General features: G+C 40.3%; 1 protein-coding gene across 1 annotated transcript in view; it reads left to right on the top strand.

Annotated features, from left to right (window-relative positions):
- Window positions 1–15,019, top strand: part of IFTAP (intraflagellar transport associated protein) — a 32,731-nt gene extending 17,712 nt beyond the window's left edge. Inside the window, 3 exon segments of the mRNA XM_059819802.1 lie at window positions 5,810–5,937; window positions 14,015–14,143; window positions 14,145–15,019. Of these exon segments, the coding sequence (XP_059675785.1) occupies window positions 5,810–5,937; window positions 14,015–14,143; window positions 14,145–14,213 (326 nt within the window). The 3' untranslated portion in view covers window positions 14,214–15,019.
- The last annotated feature ends 6,773 nt before the right edge of the window (window positions 15,020–21,792 follow it).

Below are 21,792 nucleotides of genomic sequence, written 5' to 3'. Positions count from 1 at the left end.
TTCCTTGGTTATTGCCATTTGATTAGTCTGTCTGATCCAGTAAAGATTTCGTTAGTCTTTCCTTGCTATATGTACAGAATTCCTATGAAGCCAGAGGGCCTAGAGACTTCCAGTTGATGAATATTTGGAGCTTGGCTGTAACTCACAAGAAAATAATAAATCAACATAAGTCAGGTTCACAGCAAATATTCTTTCTCCGACCTGGGCATTCCAGGAAGGAGGGATTGAGATAGCACTCCTGTATCAAGTACAGACATCAAAGATTTCTTTTGAGTGCAGTGTTCATATGTGCCCATTTTTCCCTTTGTAGGACATTGTTCTGTGTTTGTGTCTTAAATTCTAGTAATATCTATCAAAAAAAACGTGGGGCTCACTGGTGGAAGCCTAAACCCACATTTCACTGTTGTCATAATGAAATGAGAATTGTCTATATCTAGTTCATGGAAGTATTGTTAGATATCTCTAGTTCAAAACAGGCCCCAAACTGGATGATGAGAAATAAGCCCAACACTAAAATACCAAGCAGGGCAGTGAGGAAAGAAGAGCTCTGCTAGAGCTTGGGCATAGCTCGCCACATTCTGGACCATGCCAGACCTTGCCTCTTTCCAGGCTTTTCAGTCATTTCTGTGTATTTGTTTGCGTGCAAGAGTAAATGTTAATCACATACGTTTAGAAAGCTCCAGTAAAGCAGGCTGCATTTGAATAAGATGAGAATTACAAAAATGATCATCTGCTTGTACTGTCTGAATAGCACTTTATGCAAGCCACATTGGGAAAACCTTTCAGTTAGTGCTTTTATCGGTGATTATAAAAACAATAAACATAACATTATACCACCACTACTGTAGATTATCAGTGTGCTAACTACTCGCTTTTTACACGACATTTGATTTGGCTTTCCATCTCTGCTCTCCTCAGCTCTCCCCATGAGACAGCACTCCCTGCACAAACTCCATGCACAGACTGCCTCAGTGCAGAAAGAAATCAACAGTGCTCACTAACAACATTAAGCATTTAGATTGTATTTTATAACTTTGAAACACTGCCTATCCAGAAGGTAATTATTCCTTCTGAACTCTGTAAGGAAAGTGAACAGCATCTAAATTCATCCAGGAAACCCACAGCCTGGGTCTTTCCCAGGGCTTCTTCAGTGGAGATCGTTGTTGAGTCAAGATGAAAAATTTTCCCTTGACACCTAAGTGCAGAAAATAGGACTTGCAGTTTGATAGTTGTCTTACATGTCAAAATCCACTTGATAGGCTTCGTAATAAGAGAGGTATAATCTTACTCCAGTAGAAACCATAGCAACAAAATGCAAGTTAAAATATAAAATGGTGTCGCGTCTATTGTTTGTAATAATAAAGTAATATAATATAATATCCCTATTGACCACCTTAATAAAGGATTAATTCTGAAGAATTCCAGTTAGTTTGTAAGTGAGTCAAAGTGTGACAGACATTTGAAAGACATTCTGTTGCTCGCCTTTTTAAATACTGCCACCTGTACGTCAGAACAAATGATAAATTTAAGACTTCATATTGGCAAAACAAGCTAGGACACCCAGTGAAAAATGTCGTACCTTGCTAGTATAACTGCAACAAGCTTTTATCGCTACTTGTTATTGGCAACAGTTCAGCATCTCCGTACTTCATTTAGCTTTAAAGGGCAAATCAGTTAGCTGAGTCAGCAACTGTATGTTAATACAATAAATATTCACTCTTAAGGGGAAGTGGCTCAAAGGTGACAGTGTGAAAAGCATGATAGAAAATAGGTGTTAAAACATCCCATCTAAGCCAATGCTTTTTGGAAGATGTCCTGGAAGAATCATTCTAGTGGGGTTTTTTCTCTCCTTTTTTTTTTTCCAGCTTATTTTCCTGAAGTCCAATGTCTTTTAAGGTGTGAATGAATACAGCTGCTTCTTACAAAAAAAAAGCAGCCCATAGATTTGGCCAGTATGCAAATTCATTGTAGCTGTTTTCATTAGAAAGCACTGGGCTGAAAGCCTGAAACCAGGGCAATGCTTTGCATTGTGAGACTTTGGCGCAGTAAACCATGATTGGCAAAGTAAAATTGCTGCCCTAAACCATAGCTTTAATGCATCGTGTAGAGACAGCATGTGTAGGGTGGACTGTTTAATTGCTCTTTCTCACTGAATTTAATCTGTAACTCTGAGTAGCTTAAGGCAACAATAGAGGTGATCAGGCTTTCTCCAGGGATGGATGGAGAATGCCTAGTACCTATGGATTGGCAACAGAATTCCCTTCCAGGACTGGTGGCAAATCACTTGCTGCAGGGCTCGAAGGATGGTTAGGTAATAATAGGTAATATTTGTATAAAGTACAAAATATATAAAAAGCATGTCTAGAGACCTTGACTGTGCTATTTTTTAAATAGAAGAGAAAATTAAAATAGGACTAGTTAAATGTATGGGTGAGGCTGCATAGGCAAGGACATCAGAGCCGCATCCTAATCCGCTTGGAGCCCTGAGGTACTGTAAACTTGACTTTTCAAAGTCCCAGTTCACCGTAACCCCGCAGAGGTTGAGGAGAACCCAAGTGACTCAGTTACTTTGAAGCTGAGGCCAAGCATAACTATTTGATTATTTAAATAATTCTTTAGGCAAATTATATCAATATCTGTTATTTTCCATAATCTATGCCTTTCCATTTATATTTTGAGCCTATATTTACGTCCAGAAAAGTAACGGTGAGGAAGAGGATTCAGAGTTAAATTACGCGGATTTTTTTCAAGTATGGGGGGCCCCCCAACTGGTGATTCTCTTTCTTTTTTTCTCCTCAAGTCTCTGCAATCCATTTAACACTGCCTCGAGATGAATTCACACTAGACAGCTCTTTGGGGCTAACAGCCTGAAGCCTGAGACTCAGAGGAGGCAGCAAAATTTAGCTTTTAAGCTTTTTTCGTTTTCACAACCTCCCTCCTCAGCTCCCCATCAGCAGCATTTTTCTGAAATGTAGTGTCTGAAAGTGGTAAAACCTGTGCTAGTGTATCTATAGCTGGGCATCATTTGGCTACAGGAAAGCTAAAGATTTAGACAAAACTTTGAACTTCTTCGGTCTTGAAAGTTCAAATTAAGTTTGTGCCAATATAGGCTTTTTTTCTATACTTCTAAGTAATGTCAACGGTACACAATGAGCAAAAACCCCCAACTCAGCAGAGTTCACAGATTCAGTAATCACTTTCTATGGGTCTATCACGTGGCGGATAGGGTCTAAAGAGAAGAGAATTAACCGGTTTCCAACTACGCCCTCATTAAAGTACGCTGGACTTGAGTAAAGTCATCAGAGTTCACTGCTACATCATCCAGGAAGTTGAGTCTTCATGATATGAGGAGCAGTGCATTTCAAAATCTCTTCTCAGCTTTTCGATATCACTGCCTGCTCCGTTATCTCTATATATGGTGCCGTTGGCATTATCCAAGGCTTTCCTGTTGCTAATTAATCACCTCCACAGAGAACATAATTAGCAGCTTAATTAGGATCATCATCCACTAGTGCTGTAGCATCAGCCTAAACCAGCTGTGAGGTACTGGCTAGAACTTACAATAGCCTACAGTTCCTTTGGGAGCTCCCACTGAGGAGGAGGACTGTCAAAACTCCCTAATTTTTCTCTCTGAAGGAGTTTCTTGATTAAACATTATCAGGGAAAGCAGCATTTACCGATTAGACTTTCATGTGCTGTCACGCAGCCAGGATAGAGAGACAAAGCTCGTTTCTGGCATGTCTACTGGCAAACAAAGGTTGATTACCACATTCTTATGGGGTGATTGAAGGGAATTTGAAACATTGTTTGCATTGCTAACGAGCCTTAAAATAGTGGAATTGACATTCTGAGTATGACAAGCACTTCTTGCTAAAAGCAAAAATAAATTTCCTTCTGTTGTCCTAATTTTTAAGAGTTGTCTTTCTGCACCATTGCCAGACTGTTGCATAACAGTGCTTCCTCCTCGTCTTCTTTCCGCAGATTGGTCTCTTGGGGGCTGGGGGGAAGCTCTTAGTACAGAAATAATCAGTGTTTATATCAGGAGGTGGTACAAACCTCCTGATGGCCAGGCTTTCCTTCCTTCAGTGAGGGTATATATTTAGGGTGCAAGTTCTAAACATTAGCGGAAGATGCCATTGCCTTTAAATGAGCGTTCGCATCTTCCTTCTGTCCTACAAATAGTTTTGACCCAGGTTATGAAAGATCGAGAAAAGCAGTTGCAGAGCATGTGAAGACATGGCGTGTGTACCTGTGGACTACACTGTTCTTTTCAGAAAGCTTTCTCATATAACTGGTGTAGAATAAGATCAGATACTATGCTGAGAACAAGTACTGAAAGCACATAGATGACTAGAGATAGATATAAGCAACCAAGAGAATAGGGGTGAAAACTGGAAACCACTTATACGTGAATCATGAACCAAAAGACAAAAATCCAGGAATGAGATATCCAAGTGAATGAATTCAGCTCTTTTTTAAAGACCATTCTACTTTGCAAGTCCAAAGCCCTGCTGGCTTTGAAATAGTACACAACAACCAGAAGAAAACTAAATGAATAATTCTATCATGGTTTTTTTATGAAGGCCTAGCTAGGAAATCATGAGTTTCAAATTCAGATTTACAGGTGAATGAGAGGTCTGTAACTCCACTACTGTGGTAAAAGCGTGCAGGTAGACAAAAATCGCCACTTCTTCCTTTTCAACCTGGATCTATGTACCCTTTTGTTGGTTCCATTAACTAACATTTAAGCAACGCTTTGAAAACTTGTTCTGAGATTTCAGGAGGAATTCAAGCTATTAAAATGTAGTCATGAAGCTGTAAAGAAACTTGTGTATCAGCTAGAAAAAATAGTAGGTAGATTTACATAATCCTTTGACTAAATTGCAAGACATATGGTCCCCTTAAGTTCCTTCATAAAAACATGACTGAGACAAGATGGACACATCTGTGCTGTACCAGAGCTGAGATTGATTCATGTTAAAAGATATTTCTAAACCTAAGGCATATTCTTCTGAGCTGTCACAGGAAGCAAACCCACTGTTCCCAGTATGAACGTTTTGCTTAAATATGTAAAGGAAAAGTGATTCAGAAAGTCTGTGCATTTGTGAACTGTGGACCGAATCCTGCCCATGTGGAAAGGTTACATGTTCCTGTGTCCCAGGTATAGGGAAGTCCGCTCAAGTACCTCTTTTTGAAAAGCTCAGGGAGGAACAGACATCCGTGAAATGTCCTTGGACAAGAGAGTTATCTGGCACTGGAGTGGGGAATATTAGTACTTCTACCAGGTATTTTTACTTAATGTTTTGGGAGCGTCATGTTAAGATTCTTTATGCCCAATGTACAGGTGGTGAAACTCTAGCAAAAGAGAATTGGACTGCCCAGCTAATCAATGGCAAGGCCAGGATTCAGTCTGGTATTTTGTAACTCCTACTGCAGACATCTCTGCTCAGGACCTTCCTTCTTTGCTATGAAAGAGATTAATCTAATCCCAGGTGTTCTCTGAGTTTAGGAGCATCTACATCCAGGTTTTTAATCCAGTTTCCTCAAGAAAGAAGAGCTACCTGTCTTTATTTCAACCAACTTTGATTTTTCCCTAGTATAGTAGATTTTATTATCTAGATTTTAGCTCAGGACTGCACGGATCTGTTTTAAAGATAGCTGCCTATATTATATATTATGCAACAATAAGTACAGCACACTTTGACTAGCGAGCTTCTGCGTGTGTGTGAGCACTACAGGATTTTACACAGGATTTTGCTAATTTATACATTGAATGGAAGGGTAAAGTTGACTTTTTTTTATTCGGCAGGGTCATTAGTTCTCCCAGGAGAGGTGGAACAGACAGTGACTTACTGTACACCCTTTTTTGATAAGCCTGTTCAACTGAAGTTCAGAACCTTCTCAGTTCCACAGCCATCGGACAGCAAAGCCCAAGAGGTATGAGGTCAGATTTATTTATTTAAACATTGAGGGTTTGGGGTGGTTTTTTAACCTATTGGCTTCTAACGTTATTTCCACAAGAACAGAGGGATGTAGATGGAGTGTGTGGAACTGCTATGAGTTAACAAACCACATTATTAATTTTTAAATTATTAATGAATTCTTAAATACATTAAGAATTGAGATAAACACTCTAATAGAAAGGTACTATTTTATCTTGCACACTGCTACTATATAATCCTACATTTTCAAAATGTGTACTTCAATACTGTACGTGGGCTTTTTAATATTTAATTGGTGTAATTGACAGAATATTCAAGTAAACTCTGCACTTCCTGACTTTTTAGAATGATGGGCTATTTAATTTTCCAGTGATCTTACCATCTTACAACATCCTGCAGTTCTTATTGGGCTGAATATAGGAACCATCTTCTGCAACAAGGAGGTAGTGAATGATCCCTTTTACATTACATTTAAAAGAAAAAAAGGTTTTAGAATATATTGTGATCAGAATTGGGATTTGTCCTCTTATAAATGAGTAGTAGCAAGATGCTGCTGAGGATCTGCATTGTCTAGGTCTAGTGTGGAGGGGTTTGCATTATGGAGTTTGAGTCTTTTAATCAGACACAATCAATACAAGCTTTAATTTAGAATTGCCGTTTTCCGTCAGAATTTCAGTTCTTCTCAAACTGGAACAGAAGGTGTGGATTGCTCACAGGCTTATTTTAAGTCATTAAGCTTCCTATCCAAATAGTCAGTGTGAGCATTAACTTTCGGGGATGTTTCTGTTGCAGAGAATTCTTCACCACTCTTTTCGCCTGCCTGATCATTGTAATAGAAGCTGAAGTTAGCTTCTGGCTAAAATGGGCCAGTTTTGATAGTTTCATATGCCTATTGATGTCCCATGAGGCTTAAATCAAGTTTATAAATGACGCGTGACCAGTGAAGGATATATGTTATAGCAGTGCGTATGGTGCCTCCTTTCCTGTGCTCAATTGTGTTTAGTTCTTTGCAATAAACTCTTTACTATAAGGAACAAGTCTGCACTGGGAAAAAGTAAATGTTCTAAAATGACCTTTCAAGCTTTAATACCCACCATTCTTTGAATAAAAATACTCACTCTTTTCCCTATGGATTGACATAATTCAAGGTTTTTGCCTTGAGAAATATCCACTGGCACACAAAATCCCCCTAGAATGAGGTTTTATAGTTTTCTCATTTGATAACTTCTGAATAAAACCAAAGAAGGAGGAGGGTTGTAGCAGTCTGCAGTGTTCAGAAAGGATTGCATATGACTCTTTAAACTATAATTCATGAAAAATAGAGAAAGATCCCACTGCATGCAAAATTCATTTCCATTTGAGAAAAAGTTGGGTTATGAAAGAGAAACTGAGTATTATTACATTGGTTAAGGGTTGCTTCATTTTTCAAGAAGAAAGAGTTAGTATTTTCACAACTGTTTGGTTGGTGCAAGGCTACTCAAGATGAAGGCAGTCATTCCCCTAAATTATACACATATTTTTGCCTTCATTTAGATAATATAGCTGTGGCATGATTTTTAGGACTGTCAAGACCGAACAGGTCCATTTTAAACTCCCTCAGTGCTTCAAATTGTCCTTGCCTTGAAAATTAAGTCTTGCAGGACTTGTTTAGAAAGAGAAAAAGATTTTCCCTGATATAGAATCATAGAATCATTTTGGTTGGAAAAGACCTTTAAGATTGTTGAGTCCAACTGTAAACCTAACACTGCCAAGTCCACCACTAAACCATGTCCCTAAGCACCTCATCCACACGTCTTTTAAGTACCTCCAGGGATGGTGACTCAACCACCTCCCTGGGCAGCCTGTTTGAATGCTTGATAACCCTTTCAGTGAAGAAATTTTTCCTAACATCCCATCTAAACCTCCCCTGGCACAACTTGAGGCTGTTTCCTCTTGTCCTATCACTTGTTGCTTGGGAAAAGAGACGGACACCCACCTTGCTACAACCTCCTTTCAGGTCTTCCCTCAGCCTCCTCTTCTCCAGACCGAACAACCCCAGCTCCCTCACCCGCCCCTCATCAGACTTGTGCTCCAGACCCCTCACCAGCTCCGTCGCCCTTCTCTGGACACGCTCCAGCACCTCAATGTCCTTCTTGTAGTGGGGGGCCCAAAACTGAACACAGCATTCGAGGTGCGGCCTCACCAGTGCCGAGTACAGGGGCACGATCACCTCCCTACTCCTGCTGGCCACACTGTTTCTGATACAGGCCAGGATGCCGTTGGCCTTCTTGGCCACCTGGGCACACTGCTGGCTCACATTCAGCCGGCTGTTGATCAACACCCCCAGGTCCTTTTCTGCGGGGCAGCTTTCCAGCCACTCGTCCCCAAGCCTGTAGCATTGCATGGGGGGGTTGTTGTGACCCAAGTGCAGGACCCGGCACTTGGCCTTGTTGAACCTCATACAATTGGCCTGGACCCATGGATCCAGCCTGTCCAGATCCCTCTGCAGAGCCTTCCAACCCTCCAGCAGATCAACATGCCTACCCAACTTGGTGTAGTCTGCAAACTTACTGAGGGTGCACTCAGTCCCCTCATCCAGATCATCAATAAAGATATTAAACAGAACTGGCCCCAAAACTGAGCCGTGGCAAGCACCACTTGTGACCGGTCACCATTCCATTCACCACAACTCTGTGGGCCCAGCCGTCCAGCCAGTTGTTTACTCAGCGAAGAGTATGCCCCTCCAAGCCATGAGCAGCCAGTCTCTCCAGAATGCTGTGGGAAACAGTGTCAAAGGCTTTACTAAACTCCGGGGAAACAACATCCACAGCCTTTCTCTTGTCCACTAAGCAGGTCACCTTGTCACAGAAGGAGATGAGGTTTGTCAGGCATGACCTGCCTTTCATAAACCCATGGTGACTGGGCCTGATCACCTGGTTGTCCTGTACGTGCAGCGTGATGGCACTCAAGATGATCTGCTCCATAACCTTCCTCGGCACTACGGTCAGCCTGACAGGCCTGTAGTTCCCCGGATCCTCCTTCCGGCCCTTCTTGTAGATGGGCGTCACATTTGCTAACCTGCAGTCTGCTGGGACCTCCCTGCTTAGCCAGGACTGCTGGTAGGTGATGGAAAGGGGCTTGGTGAGTGCTTCCACCAGCTCCCTCAGTACCCTTGGCCCCATGGACTTGCATATGTCTAAGTGGTGTAGCAGGTTGCTAACCATTTCCCCTTGGATTATGGGGGCTTCATTCTGCTCCCCATCCCTGCCTTCCAGCTCAGGGGGCTGGGTACCCGGAGTAGAACTGGTCTTACTGTTAAAGACGGAGACAAAGAAGGCATGAAGTACCTCAGCCTTTTCCTCATCCTTTGTCACTGTGTTTCTCCCTGCATCCAGTAAAGGATGAAAATTTTGTTGTTAATGTATTTAGAAAAACATTTTTTATTGTCTTTTATGGCAGTCACCCGGTTAAATTCTAGTTGGGCTTTGGCCTTTCTAATTTTCTCCCTGCAAAACCTCACAACATCCTTGCAGTCCTCCTGAGTTGCCTGCCACTTCTTCCAAAGGTCATAAACTCTCTTTTTTTCCCTGAGTTCCATCCAAAGCTCTCTTTTCAGCCAGGGCGGTCTTCTTCCCCGTGGTCTCATCTTTTGGCACATGGGGACAGCCTGCTCCTGTGCCTTTAAGACTTCCTTATTGAAGAGTGTCCAGCCTTCGGACTCCTTTGCCTTTCAGGACTGCCTCCCAAGGGACTCTGTCCACCAGGCTCCTGAACAGGCCCAAGTCAGCTCTCCTGGAGACATCCCTGCTCTCTGTCCATCAAAACAAGTCTGTTAGGGAAGGGCAACAGAACGTGGGTGCCTAGTTGGTTTGTTTCATAGGGAAAACCATTCCCTATGAAAAATAAAGAAGCTTAATAGTGCAATGTAGGATGTCAAATGTCTATGCTATGGACATATTTGTGAAGGACTTTAAGGGAAGGTGTATTTCTCTGAATGTATTGCTAGGGAAAGTTTAAAAAAAGAAGCTCTGCTAAGACCCGGTGTACAACTTGGCTAATTGTTAAAGAACAACTTGTCTCCCTGAAAATGTTTTTCTGTCAAAAGCTGTTGGAAAGAGGCTTAGTGAACGACACAGCAAATTATTTGTGTTGTCCACCAATGTTGCTTTGTCTTTCTTCCCAGGTTTTAGACAGAAATATATTCCTGGATTTCAATATCGACAGTGCAGCATACATGATGTCCCACAGGCCGCTGCAAATTGAAACAGCATTCACTCCGTGGTGGAAGTACATTATCATAGAACATTTACCTTCCCAGATATTTATTCTCTCCTTTATTTCTACTTCATACTTTCTTTCATAAAAGACAACATAGTTTTTTAACTAACATTATGTCTTAATGTCTGCTTCCTAGGGTCTTTATTTGTTCTTATTTCCTGCCCTGCATACTTATGAGTGCAGTTGAATGCATATTTTTCATCCATTCACTATAAACATGCATTCAAAGTGGGGTTGATCTCACCTAACTTCAGCTTTAAACTTAGTCTAATTTAGTCCTTCTGTCATCAAGAGGGGGAGATAAGCACCTGCGGAAAGTAATTCATCGCTCTTGCTGTAGGCATTTGTCCTAAGATGTAATATAGCTCCATCCACAGGCTGACTCTCAGGCTGGCTCTTTTTTGGCTAATTGACTACCTTAATCTAGAAGCCTAATGTTTATATGGCTGGGGTTAGGAAAGGTGAATTCTACCCTTCTGTTCTCCATTGTTTGTCTTTGAGCATTCAAAAAAGTATTTACCATGCCTATCATTTTAGCTTTATCTGTGGAATGGCAGCATCTATAACCTAGGATACAGTTTTCATTGAGTTCCTTTGGTTTAAGGTTTTTACTGATGTTTGTTTCTGCTAAGTGCTATACATAAATGCAACAAGAACAAGGAAGAACTTAGACAGGATTGACTACGTGAAAGAAGATAGAAGAGTTTCATCTTCTCAGAGGCTGGTAAAGACACAGAGATTGAGTGACTTGTCCAGAATGATGAACCAGAAGTGAAAAATTGGTCGAGATCCCCAATCCAGTGCCCCAAGCTCAAGACAAACTGTTTTTTTCCTCCCAAGTACCCCAGTATATATTAAGCTTATATGAGATAATAGCATACATGCCTTCCCCCTGGCCTTTTTCACTTATTATTATTGAACTAGTAAGTTTTCCCTTGAGTATACAATGAAATAATTGGTGAGTGTATGCGCATCCTTTGCATAATTTGAACAAGTGAATCATAGAGTGCCATAATTACACAGAAATAAAGGTTTTAGAAGGACAGAGGCAAGCTGTTCAGCTAGCTGTAATTCCATACAGATTAATAAAAAGAACTGAGTTGCCAATTATTAATAGACTTTTGAAAGTCTCAACTTTAAGGTATTTTATTTACAACATTACTTTGTAAAACAGCCTCTAGCAAAATGCTTCAGTTATTAATATGAGCATTACATTTTTTTCCCTTTAATTTGGACATGCAGGAACTGTAAATGAAAATGATTTTTTCTTCAGAGAGTAAATCACAGGAGCAATCTTAAGCAAACTGGCAGTTTTCTAATAGAGCAGAATTCTATTCCCAGAGAGCTCTCAAAAAGATTTCAATTAGATGTTAAATTAGACACCTGAAATTCACATATTTCTCTCAGCTCCTTAGGCAAAAATAACAAGATAATAACTTGATCAGCTCAGAGGATTTGGTGTTCTATTGCAAAATGTCTTCCTTTTGAAATAGATCAAAATTGCGGTTTGCAGTATAAAAATTTTAGATTGCTTGTCTGCATGGAAGGTTGAAGTGAATGGCTTCTTGGGAGAAGAAGCAAAAAAAGAATCCCTAGTGCTTTGAGTACTCGTTTGAGAGATGAAGCACACCGATAAATATGCAATGTGAATAAACTTTTCAAATGTGCAATGAGTGGGTAACAGAAAAATTGTTAACAGTGAAGTTGGGTATGTTCTACTTGGGCATCTCATGTCACTTAGCATTTTGGGGTTGAGTTTTTTAAACAAAAGTTTTTCCAATATTTCTCTGGACATGCATAAAAATGTTCCTGGAATATCATGAAGGTCAACACAAGGGCATAGTGAATGTGCATATACTTTCCATAACTATGTTGGCAGAGGAAGAATAGATGTGTTTTTGTAGAATCCCTGTGAAGGCTTACTGTAATTTAAACTCTTCTTAGCTTAGATGTGGTAACAAATATTGATACAATCAAACTAACTGAAAAATATTTGCAGCTTGTATCATATTTTAGAAGAGTGTTTTGTATTTCTGCAAAGGAAAGACAGGTAGTAATGAACCCCGATGCTGGTACCAGTTGTTACCCAGTTGCTGGTACCCTTACTAGCATGGAATTTTAGGAGGCTTTGCCTGTGGAAAAGATGACAGTGGACGTGAATATGGTGAGAAGGTCTAAGGAGTTGACCTTAGCCTTAATGGGAAAGAGAGCTTGTGTGCAGGCTTTGTCTCATTTCTTGGATGTGCTATTTATAAAAGTTAATGGTGGTTTACCTGGGATAGTCTATGGACATAAGCAAGATAATCTTTGCATGCAGAATGAATACCGTTTTCTAGACCAACTCTATCTACAAAGTTTGTTTGTCTCATTTATAAATGCCCACGGCCTACAGGTCTGCATCTAGGATGATTTATATGCTCCAGCTTCTATTGAAGCCAATGTACGCCAGGTCCCTAGAACATCAAGCGACACAGATGATTAATAAAATTATACAAAACCAGAAAAAATATTTCCTGATCAATCAGGCAATATTACAGTGTGTTAATAAAGGATGTAGATACTTGCAAGATACTCGCTGCCATGTCTGTCAGGTGCCTGGCCACCGGAGAGGAATCCAGCTACCACTTCTCTAACTTATTAGATGGCATTAACTGTGTCAATACAGCTTCTTACAAAACGTAACCAGAAATTGTGTGGGATACAGTGCCTTCTAAACTGAGCAGTGACCGTGAGATGCTGAATGTTCTTCCTCCCTTTCAGCAAAACAAATAAGTGTATTCTTAACTTAAAATACGTCAGCAGTCATTGGCTTCATTGAGGATTCATCAGAAATTTGAAAAAATAAGCATGTGTTTAAATGTTTTGCTGATTTGGTACTGAAGTACTTAAATCTCTGAAACACAGAGCCCTTGAGGAGTTGTGCTATTTGTCATGGTTGAAATTTCTAGACATTTTATATTAACTTCTTAAAGGACAGGGAGCATTCCTGTACAGTTTGGGCAGCGAGGATGTGTCTCCTGTGTAGCTCTGGAATTAATTTTATGTAACTGCTTACCATAAACCTTTTGTGTCATGGCCCCCTGCAGTTCCTTATCAGCATGCAGCCTGCCATAGTTACTTGTTTTCATTATTTCATTTTATAGGCAGAGCGTTTATTCTAAGATAGTTCAACGAGAAGCAATACAGAAATGCTATACACTATGTCAACAAAGCAAATATTGGCAAATGCAGTGAGACTCTGTGTTCATCATGCAAGAAATCCAAACCAGCCAATTGCATATCCCTGAGATGGTGAAAAGAAATTATTAGAGTCTGAAAATCGATTATGTGTCATTTTGTTCGTTCCAGGCATTTCCTTTGCTGAAACTGTGTTCTGGGAAGCATGTTACGTTAGTATCAGGTGCATGTATGCTGAAGCTTTATGTGATACTAGCCCAAATTTTAAGGATATGGAATCTGTCTTTGAAATTTAACATAGCTGTACATAACTTGTCCATATCCCCACAGCCATGCCACTACAAGTGGCAGGAATGTAATAGATGTGTGTGAGGGAGGTTTTTAGATTCCTTGCCTTGAGCAAAATTAGCTAATAATATTAATTCAGATACAGTCCAAATGGGGCACATTAAATGGTTTAAATTAGGTCAAACTGAATAATTGAATTTATTCTTTTACTTAAAAAGAGCTTAATCAGCTGAGAATGCTAGAGTCAGAAAAAATAGTTTAATTAAATATTAATTAGAAGTTTATGTTTTGAGCTTCCTTATCATCGCTTGCAACAATGTTATTTATGTATCTGTTTTTCCTCATTACAGGTACTAGGGGATGATGTTCAACCATTCTCACTTGATGAAGAATTTGATTATGACAATGTGGCACTGACCCCTAAGTACTCTGAAGCTGAGCTGAAGGCCGTTATAGAATTGTCTGAAGAGAAGAGAATGGGGACAGATGTCAAGTCAGCATGAGCTGAAGACTGAATCAAAGCCATCCTGTGCAGTGCTGTTGAAATAACATTTTTAGGGGGTAAATCTAGCTCTTCATTGTACCCTTATCTAGTGTTTCTATCTACGTGGCCAGTAAATGACATCCTCGAGATTTTTTTGTTTGTTCTACCAAGGTGCCTTGGAGCCTGAGGTTGCCTTTCCCTGTACCTCCTCCTAATCCTAATGAAAACACAGACTAGGAAGATGGTGCTTGCCCAGAGTTGCTTGTGTATTAGTACCCCTTCAGCCAGAGAGGAAGTATTTCCATACACTGATTTGCTTAGACATTCAGGTTGGCTAAAGAGGTCTGTATTTCTCCCTAAACCCAACAGGATTTTTGTATAGATCAGTGACCTTTAATGTTTTTAGGCCCCAGTGCTCAGCTGCTTTGTTGTTTTCCAGGTGGTAGAAGGCAGTTGGAAGAATGTCTCAAATGAGAGCCATAAATTCCCTTTTGTAGAAAAATCCTTGAGTGGAGTGGATCCTGTATTGGCTCAGGCTAGGTGTGCTGGAGTAATTGCTCCATAGGACCGAAACAAGCACTATGGCTACTCTGGCTTAATATTTGGTCCTGACTCAGTTCCTGACTAGCGCAAAGCTAGTCCTAAAGCTGCCTTTTACCTAGGTCTTTCAGTAATGCAAATAGGAGCTTTTTCCAGCTGACAAATCAGTCTAATCAACTCTTTCCCTATCATTATAAGACTTAAATACACAGAGTTATATGAGTGAATAAATCTGGGAATGTTGGGTTTTTTTCTCTGTCTTTTGAGTTACTTCAGTTCTGCAGAGAAATAAATATTCCTGTTTCCAATAAACTTTCTGAGTTGATCAAAATGAATGTGGTGCAACTCCTAACAATTAAGAAGTGAACTGCTACAAAAAGCCTTCCGCACACAGATAAAAATAGTGATCTCATCCATTAAAGGAACTGGCATTGAAAGGCTGTCAGATTTTACTTTTTTTTACAGGAGATGATTCCAAATACCAGCTTATGGCTTATACTCAGCATCACTGAAATACAGCAGACTCTGGAGTTGAGTAAAGGTCAGGTAGTATGGGTGGGAGAGAAGAGTGTGCATCTCTGAAACAAGGTAGTATGTATGTACTCTTGCTATGAGGTGTTTAGAATTCATTTTTTTTAGCTTACTGTAGAAGCTTTGCTGTTGAGGCTTGGTTTAACATCACAACACTGAATTGTATTACTGGTCTTTTTCTGGTATAATTGCATTAGCTAAAGTTTATTGACCAGCATTTTGTCCTTGGCCTATCTCCATTATTTCTGGAGTGGGTGATTAACATGATGAATATGGGAAGGGTGCCTGAGCAGACAGACGAGAGACCAAACCACAAGTTGTTTAAAGGCTCTGGATGAAATTCCTGCGGCTGGTTAGCTGCTCTGTTGTCAGCAATTTATAAAAGCAAAGAAAGGTGCTTTGATGATCCAAAGGAAATTTTCTGGATCAGTAATTTTGTAGACCATAATCACACACCATTGAAATCTGAATAGCGTTTGTTTTGAGGAATGGTATTTACCTGGATTAGGGGGATATAACTGAAGAGTGAGGTTAACAAAAAACAGAGAAGAAAGTGGTCTCAGACAAGAGGTTTAAGGAGAGTGATATAAAACTACAAGTACGTTGTATAGAAAAACTGGTCTGTATGGGACCTTGCTCGTAGAAGGTAATGAGAAATTTATTTTTAACATCTATACTCAAAAGGATGCCTGTGCTGTAGTTAAAACAGTTTTTGATGCAATTGCCTGTATAGCAGATTCTGCTAGTTTTTGGTAAACTTTTTTTTTTTTTAAATGTGAATTAATTTTAATTCAATGAAGTGTTTTGTTGAACCCAAGATATTTTTAATTAAGTGCTTCAGATCCAACTGGAATTTTCCAGCGAAACATTCAGCTAAAAATTCCTAGGCAGATCTATTTATTAATTCATCTTCTGGAAGACACAGATAATGTGTGCAAATGGGAGGGATAAGAAGTAAGTTCTGGAAGAGCTCCACGAGCAAATCTGGGAGGAAGAAATTGAGAACTTCTGTACAAAGATAGCAAGGTTAGCCTTTAAAAGCCTCAACAGATAAGTAAGGGAGACAACCTCATTAACATAGGTATGTATAGCAAAGATAAAGTAAGGAACCTTCAGTCTAAGAGACCTCTGTGTACAGAGTTTGCTGTCCTGCAGACAAAGAGTCAACTGTAAAGAAAGGTGGATTTCTGTGGGTTTGTGGAATGATGAATTTGGCACTTTTTTGTGTGCTTTTTTAGAAAGGTATGAAACACACAAACTCTAGATCAGTCCTGTTGGAATCCTATTGCCAGTAGAGTCAACGAGAAAACTTGTCCAGGATTTCATAATGATCCTCAGGCCAAATCAGCTCTGGAATCTCTTAAGTGCATTTTCTGTTCATTTCATTATCAATTTTTCCTTGTACATTAGGGATACATCCAGCCGTTCAGTTCCTTCTCTCATAGGCAGATGATTCTCTTACCAAATGTTCAGAGTACCTATTATGGTCCGTAAGTGTCATTCAGTATAGTCATTATATGGTTCCGTTTGATATAAAGAAACACTTTGCTGCAGAATACCCAACAAAATTGGAACTCTTTAGTGACATCCATCTTATGCAGAGATATGGGGATAATTCACTCACACTTACACCACTCATGAGTTAGATTTTTGCTCTTTGTTAACAGAGATTAATATCACAGTGGAGATTAGGCAATGTAGGCTACATTTTCTGAACATGACATTTTATTGGCTTGCCTCTGTGGTTGTTTTTGGCTTGCACCTTTCATTTGATTATCCTTCACAGAGGAGGCATATTTTCCTCTTCTCCATTACCAGGTTGTCATTTTTAAGAACATGCTTTATGTGCATGTTAAATTTTATACATGTACATGGACTTAGTTACCTGGAATTGTTTTAGTGTTTGCGAGGTGGTTCGGAGTCTGAATAACATATATATTTTCCCCTTGTGGCTTGTATTCTCTTTAATATTTAGTATTTTCAGCAGGGGTTGGTGAAGGACATTCTCCTTTTCTATTTATGGTCTTTTCTAAACATTTTTCCTGTTTTCCAAAAGAATTAAAGGCAAAACTCACGCATGGAACAGGAAGCTTCACATGCTACTTGGAATCGACTTAGGGGCTGCTGCAGCAGGGAACAGGATTTTCTCTCTACCACACTGACAAGGATTTTGAACTGCAAAATCTCTGATGTTGGGTGAACCCATTGGAAGTGAAGGCTGTGTGATGCATCTCTCTAATCCCTTTGTATTCATGACTTCATTGACATCTGCAGTGCAACAGAGATACGCATCCATAGCAGTCAGCGAGCTTACCAGTATTAAACTTGTTGCTTACTTGGGTGTTACCAGAAGGATACTGGCTGTTTCTTTCCACAGTCTTGGTGGTTCTGGAGTTATGGGGAGGAACTCCTTGAGTTTTATGGGAAGCATAGTAGTCTTTCCACTGGGGCAGGAATCTGAAGGGTTGTTTCCTTGGCCGGCTGTGATGCAAGCTCAGTTATTATTAATGCTTAGAGTTACTCCTTGTGGGTGTAAAAGGAAGAGTAATTATTTGCTGAGGTAATGGTTATGAAAGAATAAGATAAAAATGGAAGAAATGAAAAGAGATGCAGACAAATCTGTCTGACTCAGACATTATTATGGTTCTGAATATATTTCTATTAATGCACAAAGGTATCATTATATACACTTGTATACACAGTGCCACTGAAAGAAAATAATTTTAGTATGGAGAGTACTCACCAGATAATTCAGAATCTTTTGAAGAAGATGGCATGGAAACAAATCCCTGCTCTTATGGAAAAAGACCCTTTGATCCTCTGGCCTTGATTTTCTGCCGCTATAAACTGGCAGAATTCCACTGAGGCAATTTATATTCATACAGAGCAGACAGGACCCTGGTATTTACAGTCTTAGCTGAAAGAATACAGAGCCAAATCAATTCCTGATTTAACTTTACTGAATATAAAGCTACGTATATGACCCATTATCATTATGGGAAGATATTTAAATGCAGAGCCAATGCAAATGAAATGTAAAAAACATATCTTTAACTGTTCAGTTACTAATTTTACACAGGTCATTATGGAGTTTCTGTAGTGGTGTGTGCTTAGAACATTGCTTTTTGCTTTAACAAAAATATCACATATATTTTCAAGTCCTGTTCAAATCACGAAAGTTGATTACATACTTAACTACTAAAGGTTCCCACCTCCTTTAATGTTTTTTTTTTCCCTCTGCATCGTGGCAAGGATTGGAAATGGACTTTGCTTTATCTTGGAGAAAGATCTGACATTCTTTGTAAAAACATACACTTTCTCATAAAGGTGAACTCTCTCAGTGATGCAATACTAAATGCAGAAATAAAAATGGGACCAAATTCCTTATTATTCAGCAACTTCATGTATGTCATGGTGTGGCTAAACAGCCACTTGGTATCAGAGTGTCTACTTGGTTAGCAGGCTGCTTTGTATCCACTTGTCCTCTACCTTCAGTTTTACTCAGGAGTCTAAGTGGTAGCTTGGTCCTACCTGGGTATGAATTCTTACAGCCCTGCAAAGAGATTGCAAGACAATTCAGTTATGCTGGCCAAAGAAGCTGAACCAGCTGTCTTGTACTGGGGCTCCATGCACGCTCTGATCTGTTGAATAATTTAGCTGAGTGTGGCTATTCACCTCTGTTCAGCAGGGATTTGTGTTACAGCCGTCATGAATGTGATGCTCCTGAAGACGTGCAATGGAAAAGTGATGACTGACAAAGGTCGGGGCAGAGATTCACAGAATCACTAAGGTTGGAAAAGACCTGTAAGATCATCAAGTCCAACCATCAACCCAACCCCACCATGCCCACTAAACCATGTCCCAAAGTGCCACGTCCACACGTTCCTTGAACCCCTCCAGTGATGGTGACTCCACCACCTCTCTGGGCAGCCTCTTCCAATGCCTTCACCACTCTCTCAGGAAAGACATTGTTCCTACTATCCAGCCTGAACCTCCCCTGGCGCAACTTGAGGCCGTCTCCTCTTGTCCTGTTGCTAGTTACACGGGAGAAGAGACCAACACCCACCTCACCACAACCCCCTTTCAGGTAGTTGTAGAGAGCGATGAGGTCTCCCCTCAGCCTCCTCTTCTCCAGACTGAACAACCCCAGCTCCCTCAGCCGCTCCTCATCAGACTTGTGCTCCAGACCCCTCACCAGCTCCGTCGCCCTTCTCTGGACACGCTCCAGCACCTCAATGTCCTTCTTGGAGTGAGGGGCCCAAAACTGAACACAGCATTCGAGGTGCCACCAGACCTTGTTCACTCACTGGGGCCGTGCTGAACAGGTGGCTTACTGCCCTCCTTCGCAGGCTGCGGTTCAGCCTCGGCGGGTTCAAGCCACCCCGTGAAGTGAGGAAACCCGTGCCGAGGGCTCTCGCTGGCCGCGGGAGGTGAGCTCCCTTCGCCGCAGAGCCGAGCGCTTCTGATAGCGAAGGGCATTCCCACCGCTGTATGCTTTCTTGTGGCGAGGTGTCAGTTGGCACAGGTGGGTGTGAGGTGACACATGTGTCCTGGGCTCCTCTTGGAGGGATGCCCTCTCACTGAAAGGCGGCTGCCTTTGCCGGTCTTGGGCACAAGCAGTTGTCCCAGGTGCTAAATATCTGCCCATCCCTTGGGAAAACAAGACAGGCAGTGTTCTCGGAAATGGTATTAAGTTGTAGAACCTCTGAAAAGATGATGAGTTTGGTGGATTTGTGATTGTTGGCTGTTGGAGGTGACACCTTGCGTTTTGCTGGCAAGGTGCTGTAAGCCAACGTTGCAGGTGTGTAAGCTGTGAAATGCCACAGAGTTAGACTGGCGATAGTTTTAGTGCTTGTTTATGACAAGTTTGCAAGAAGAAAAGCAAGTGTTAAAAGGTACTGTCATTTTTATAGACAGGCTACTTTATTTGCAGTTGCAGTGCCCCACAGTTAAAATGGAAATCAATTTTAATGCCGTATGAAAATGCAGAAATATTTGTCTCATTTACAGCACTTCCAAAAAGGACAGATAATAAAATTCCCCTGATTAACTATCTATAATTTTATGTGCTCTGTGGTGTCTTGTTCAGTACATCTATCCGCATAAACATTTCAAAATAAGAAGCAAAGATAGATCTGAACAAAACCCCTAAATCTAACTTCAAGCTACATTTCAGGGTGTAGAAACTCTATATATTCAAAGCCTTCTTTGATCTGAATATTCCCAAACTTTGGGGAAGTAGATATTCTAGAAATTTCTAACTAAACATATCTTAAACAACCTCTTAGTACCCGTCTGGACTACAAAAAAAAAAAAAAAAAGCATCCAGGGACCTGCCTATATAAAAAGAACCTATGGAATGTAACAATGGGAATAACTGCGCTCCATAGGAATATAATGGTATTCTATAACAGAACTCTAAAGATAGAAGAATTAAATGGAAAATGCTATTTTTCTGGAGAGCGAACCATACTAAAATACTGTGTTGACTTGATACAATTCTTGAGAACCTTTGAATGCCCAACTGAAAAATTAGTGTAATCATTTTGTAATTCATGTGGATTTACAGCGCAGTTATCTCTTGAGCCATTAAAATGACATTAAAAATTGTGTGGGATTCTTCAGTGTCTTTTGTGGCAGTGCTAACACCATAAATTAAAGCTTTAGCCTCATTCTAGCATATCTTACAACAGAGTTTGTTCTTTTGTGGCCGTTGTGGTTGAGGACTCTGGTGGCACTGTTTCTCGAGTGCAGGTGTGTTCTTGTAGCAAGTAAGCCTTAAATTTAATAAGTTTTCTTGAATCCATCTGCTTTTCTGTCCGTATCTATAAAACCTTGTACTACTCAATATGATATGCATAATTCGTAGAAAAAGGCAAGTGTCATTTATCATGTTGCTTGTGCTCCTCAGAATAACTTAGCTTGAGGACAAATTCTACCGATTACTTGGACGTGTTGACTCTGCCATTTACATTTGCTGCAGATTGCACATTTGTTCTTTGAGAGAGAAATGTTGAAATGCATTTTTTCATCCTCTTTTCCTTATTTTTGTTTTTGTCTTTCCTATGTCAGATTTGCAACTAGCTTTCCTAATCTTGACAAGACACTACATTAATCCGATGAGCTACTTTCCTGCTGGATACAATTTTAAAGTAAAAAAGATGGAAGGCTGGTGTCGGGGCCAGGAAACATCAAAGCACCGTTAGCATTTCATGCACAAGCTTAGCATTTGCAAAGCTTTCAAAAACAAACAATCAGAAAAATACATATACTGGTCAGCCTGCTTACTGAATAAAAATTTAATTCCAAATTGCATTTGTTTAAGTCAGCTGCTTACACTTCGGCTCCTCTACCCACCAAGGATTCTGTTACCTAACATATTTCAAGCTCCAGACTGTCAAAACCACTGACAGCTCGCTGAATAGCATTTCCCGCAACAAAATTGTGATCCATTTAAGGCTCTTTGTTTCGGGTTGCGAAACACTTCCTGAATTCCACAGATTTATTTGCCGTTCATGAACATTAATAAAGCAAACTGTACAAAAAATAACTGCCCAGTGGATATCTTTCTGC

Source organism: Gavia stellata, chromosome 7 (assembly GCF_030936135.1).
Source record: "Gavia stellata isolate bGavSte3 chromosome 7, bGavSte3.hap2, whole genome shotgun sequence".
Classification (NCBI taxonomy): Eukaryota; Metazoa; Chordata; class Aves; order Gaviiformes; family Gaviidae; genus Gavia; species Gavia stellata.
Note: the sequence above shows the minus strand (reverse complement) of the source record. Positions and strands in the feature narration are given on the sequence as shown.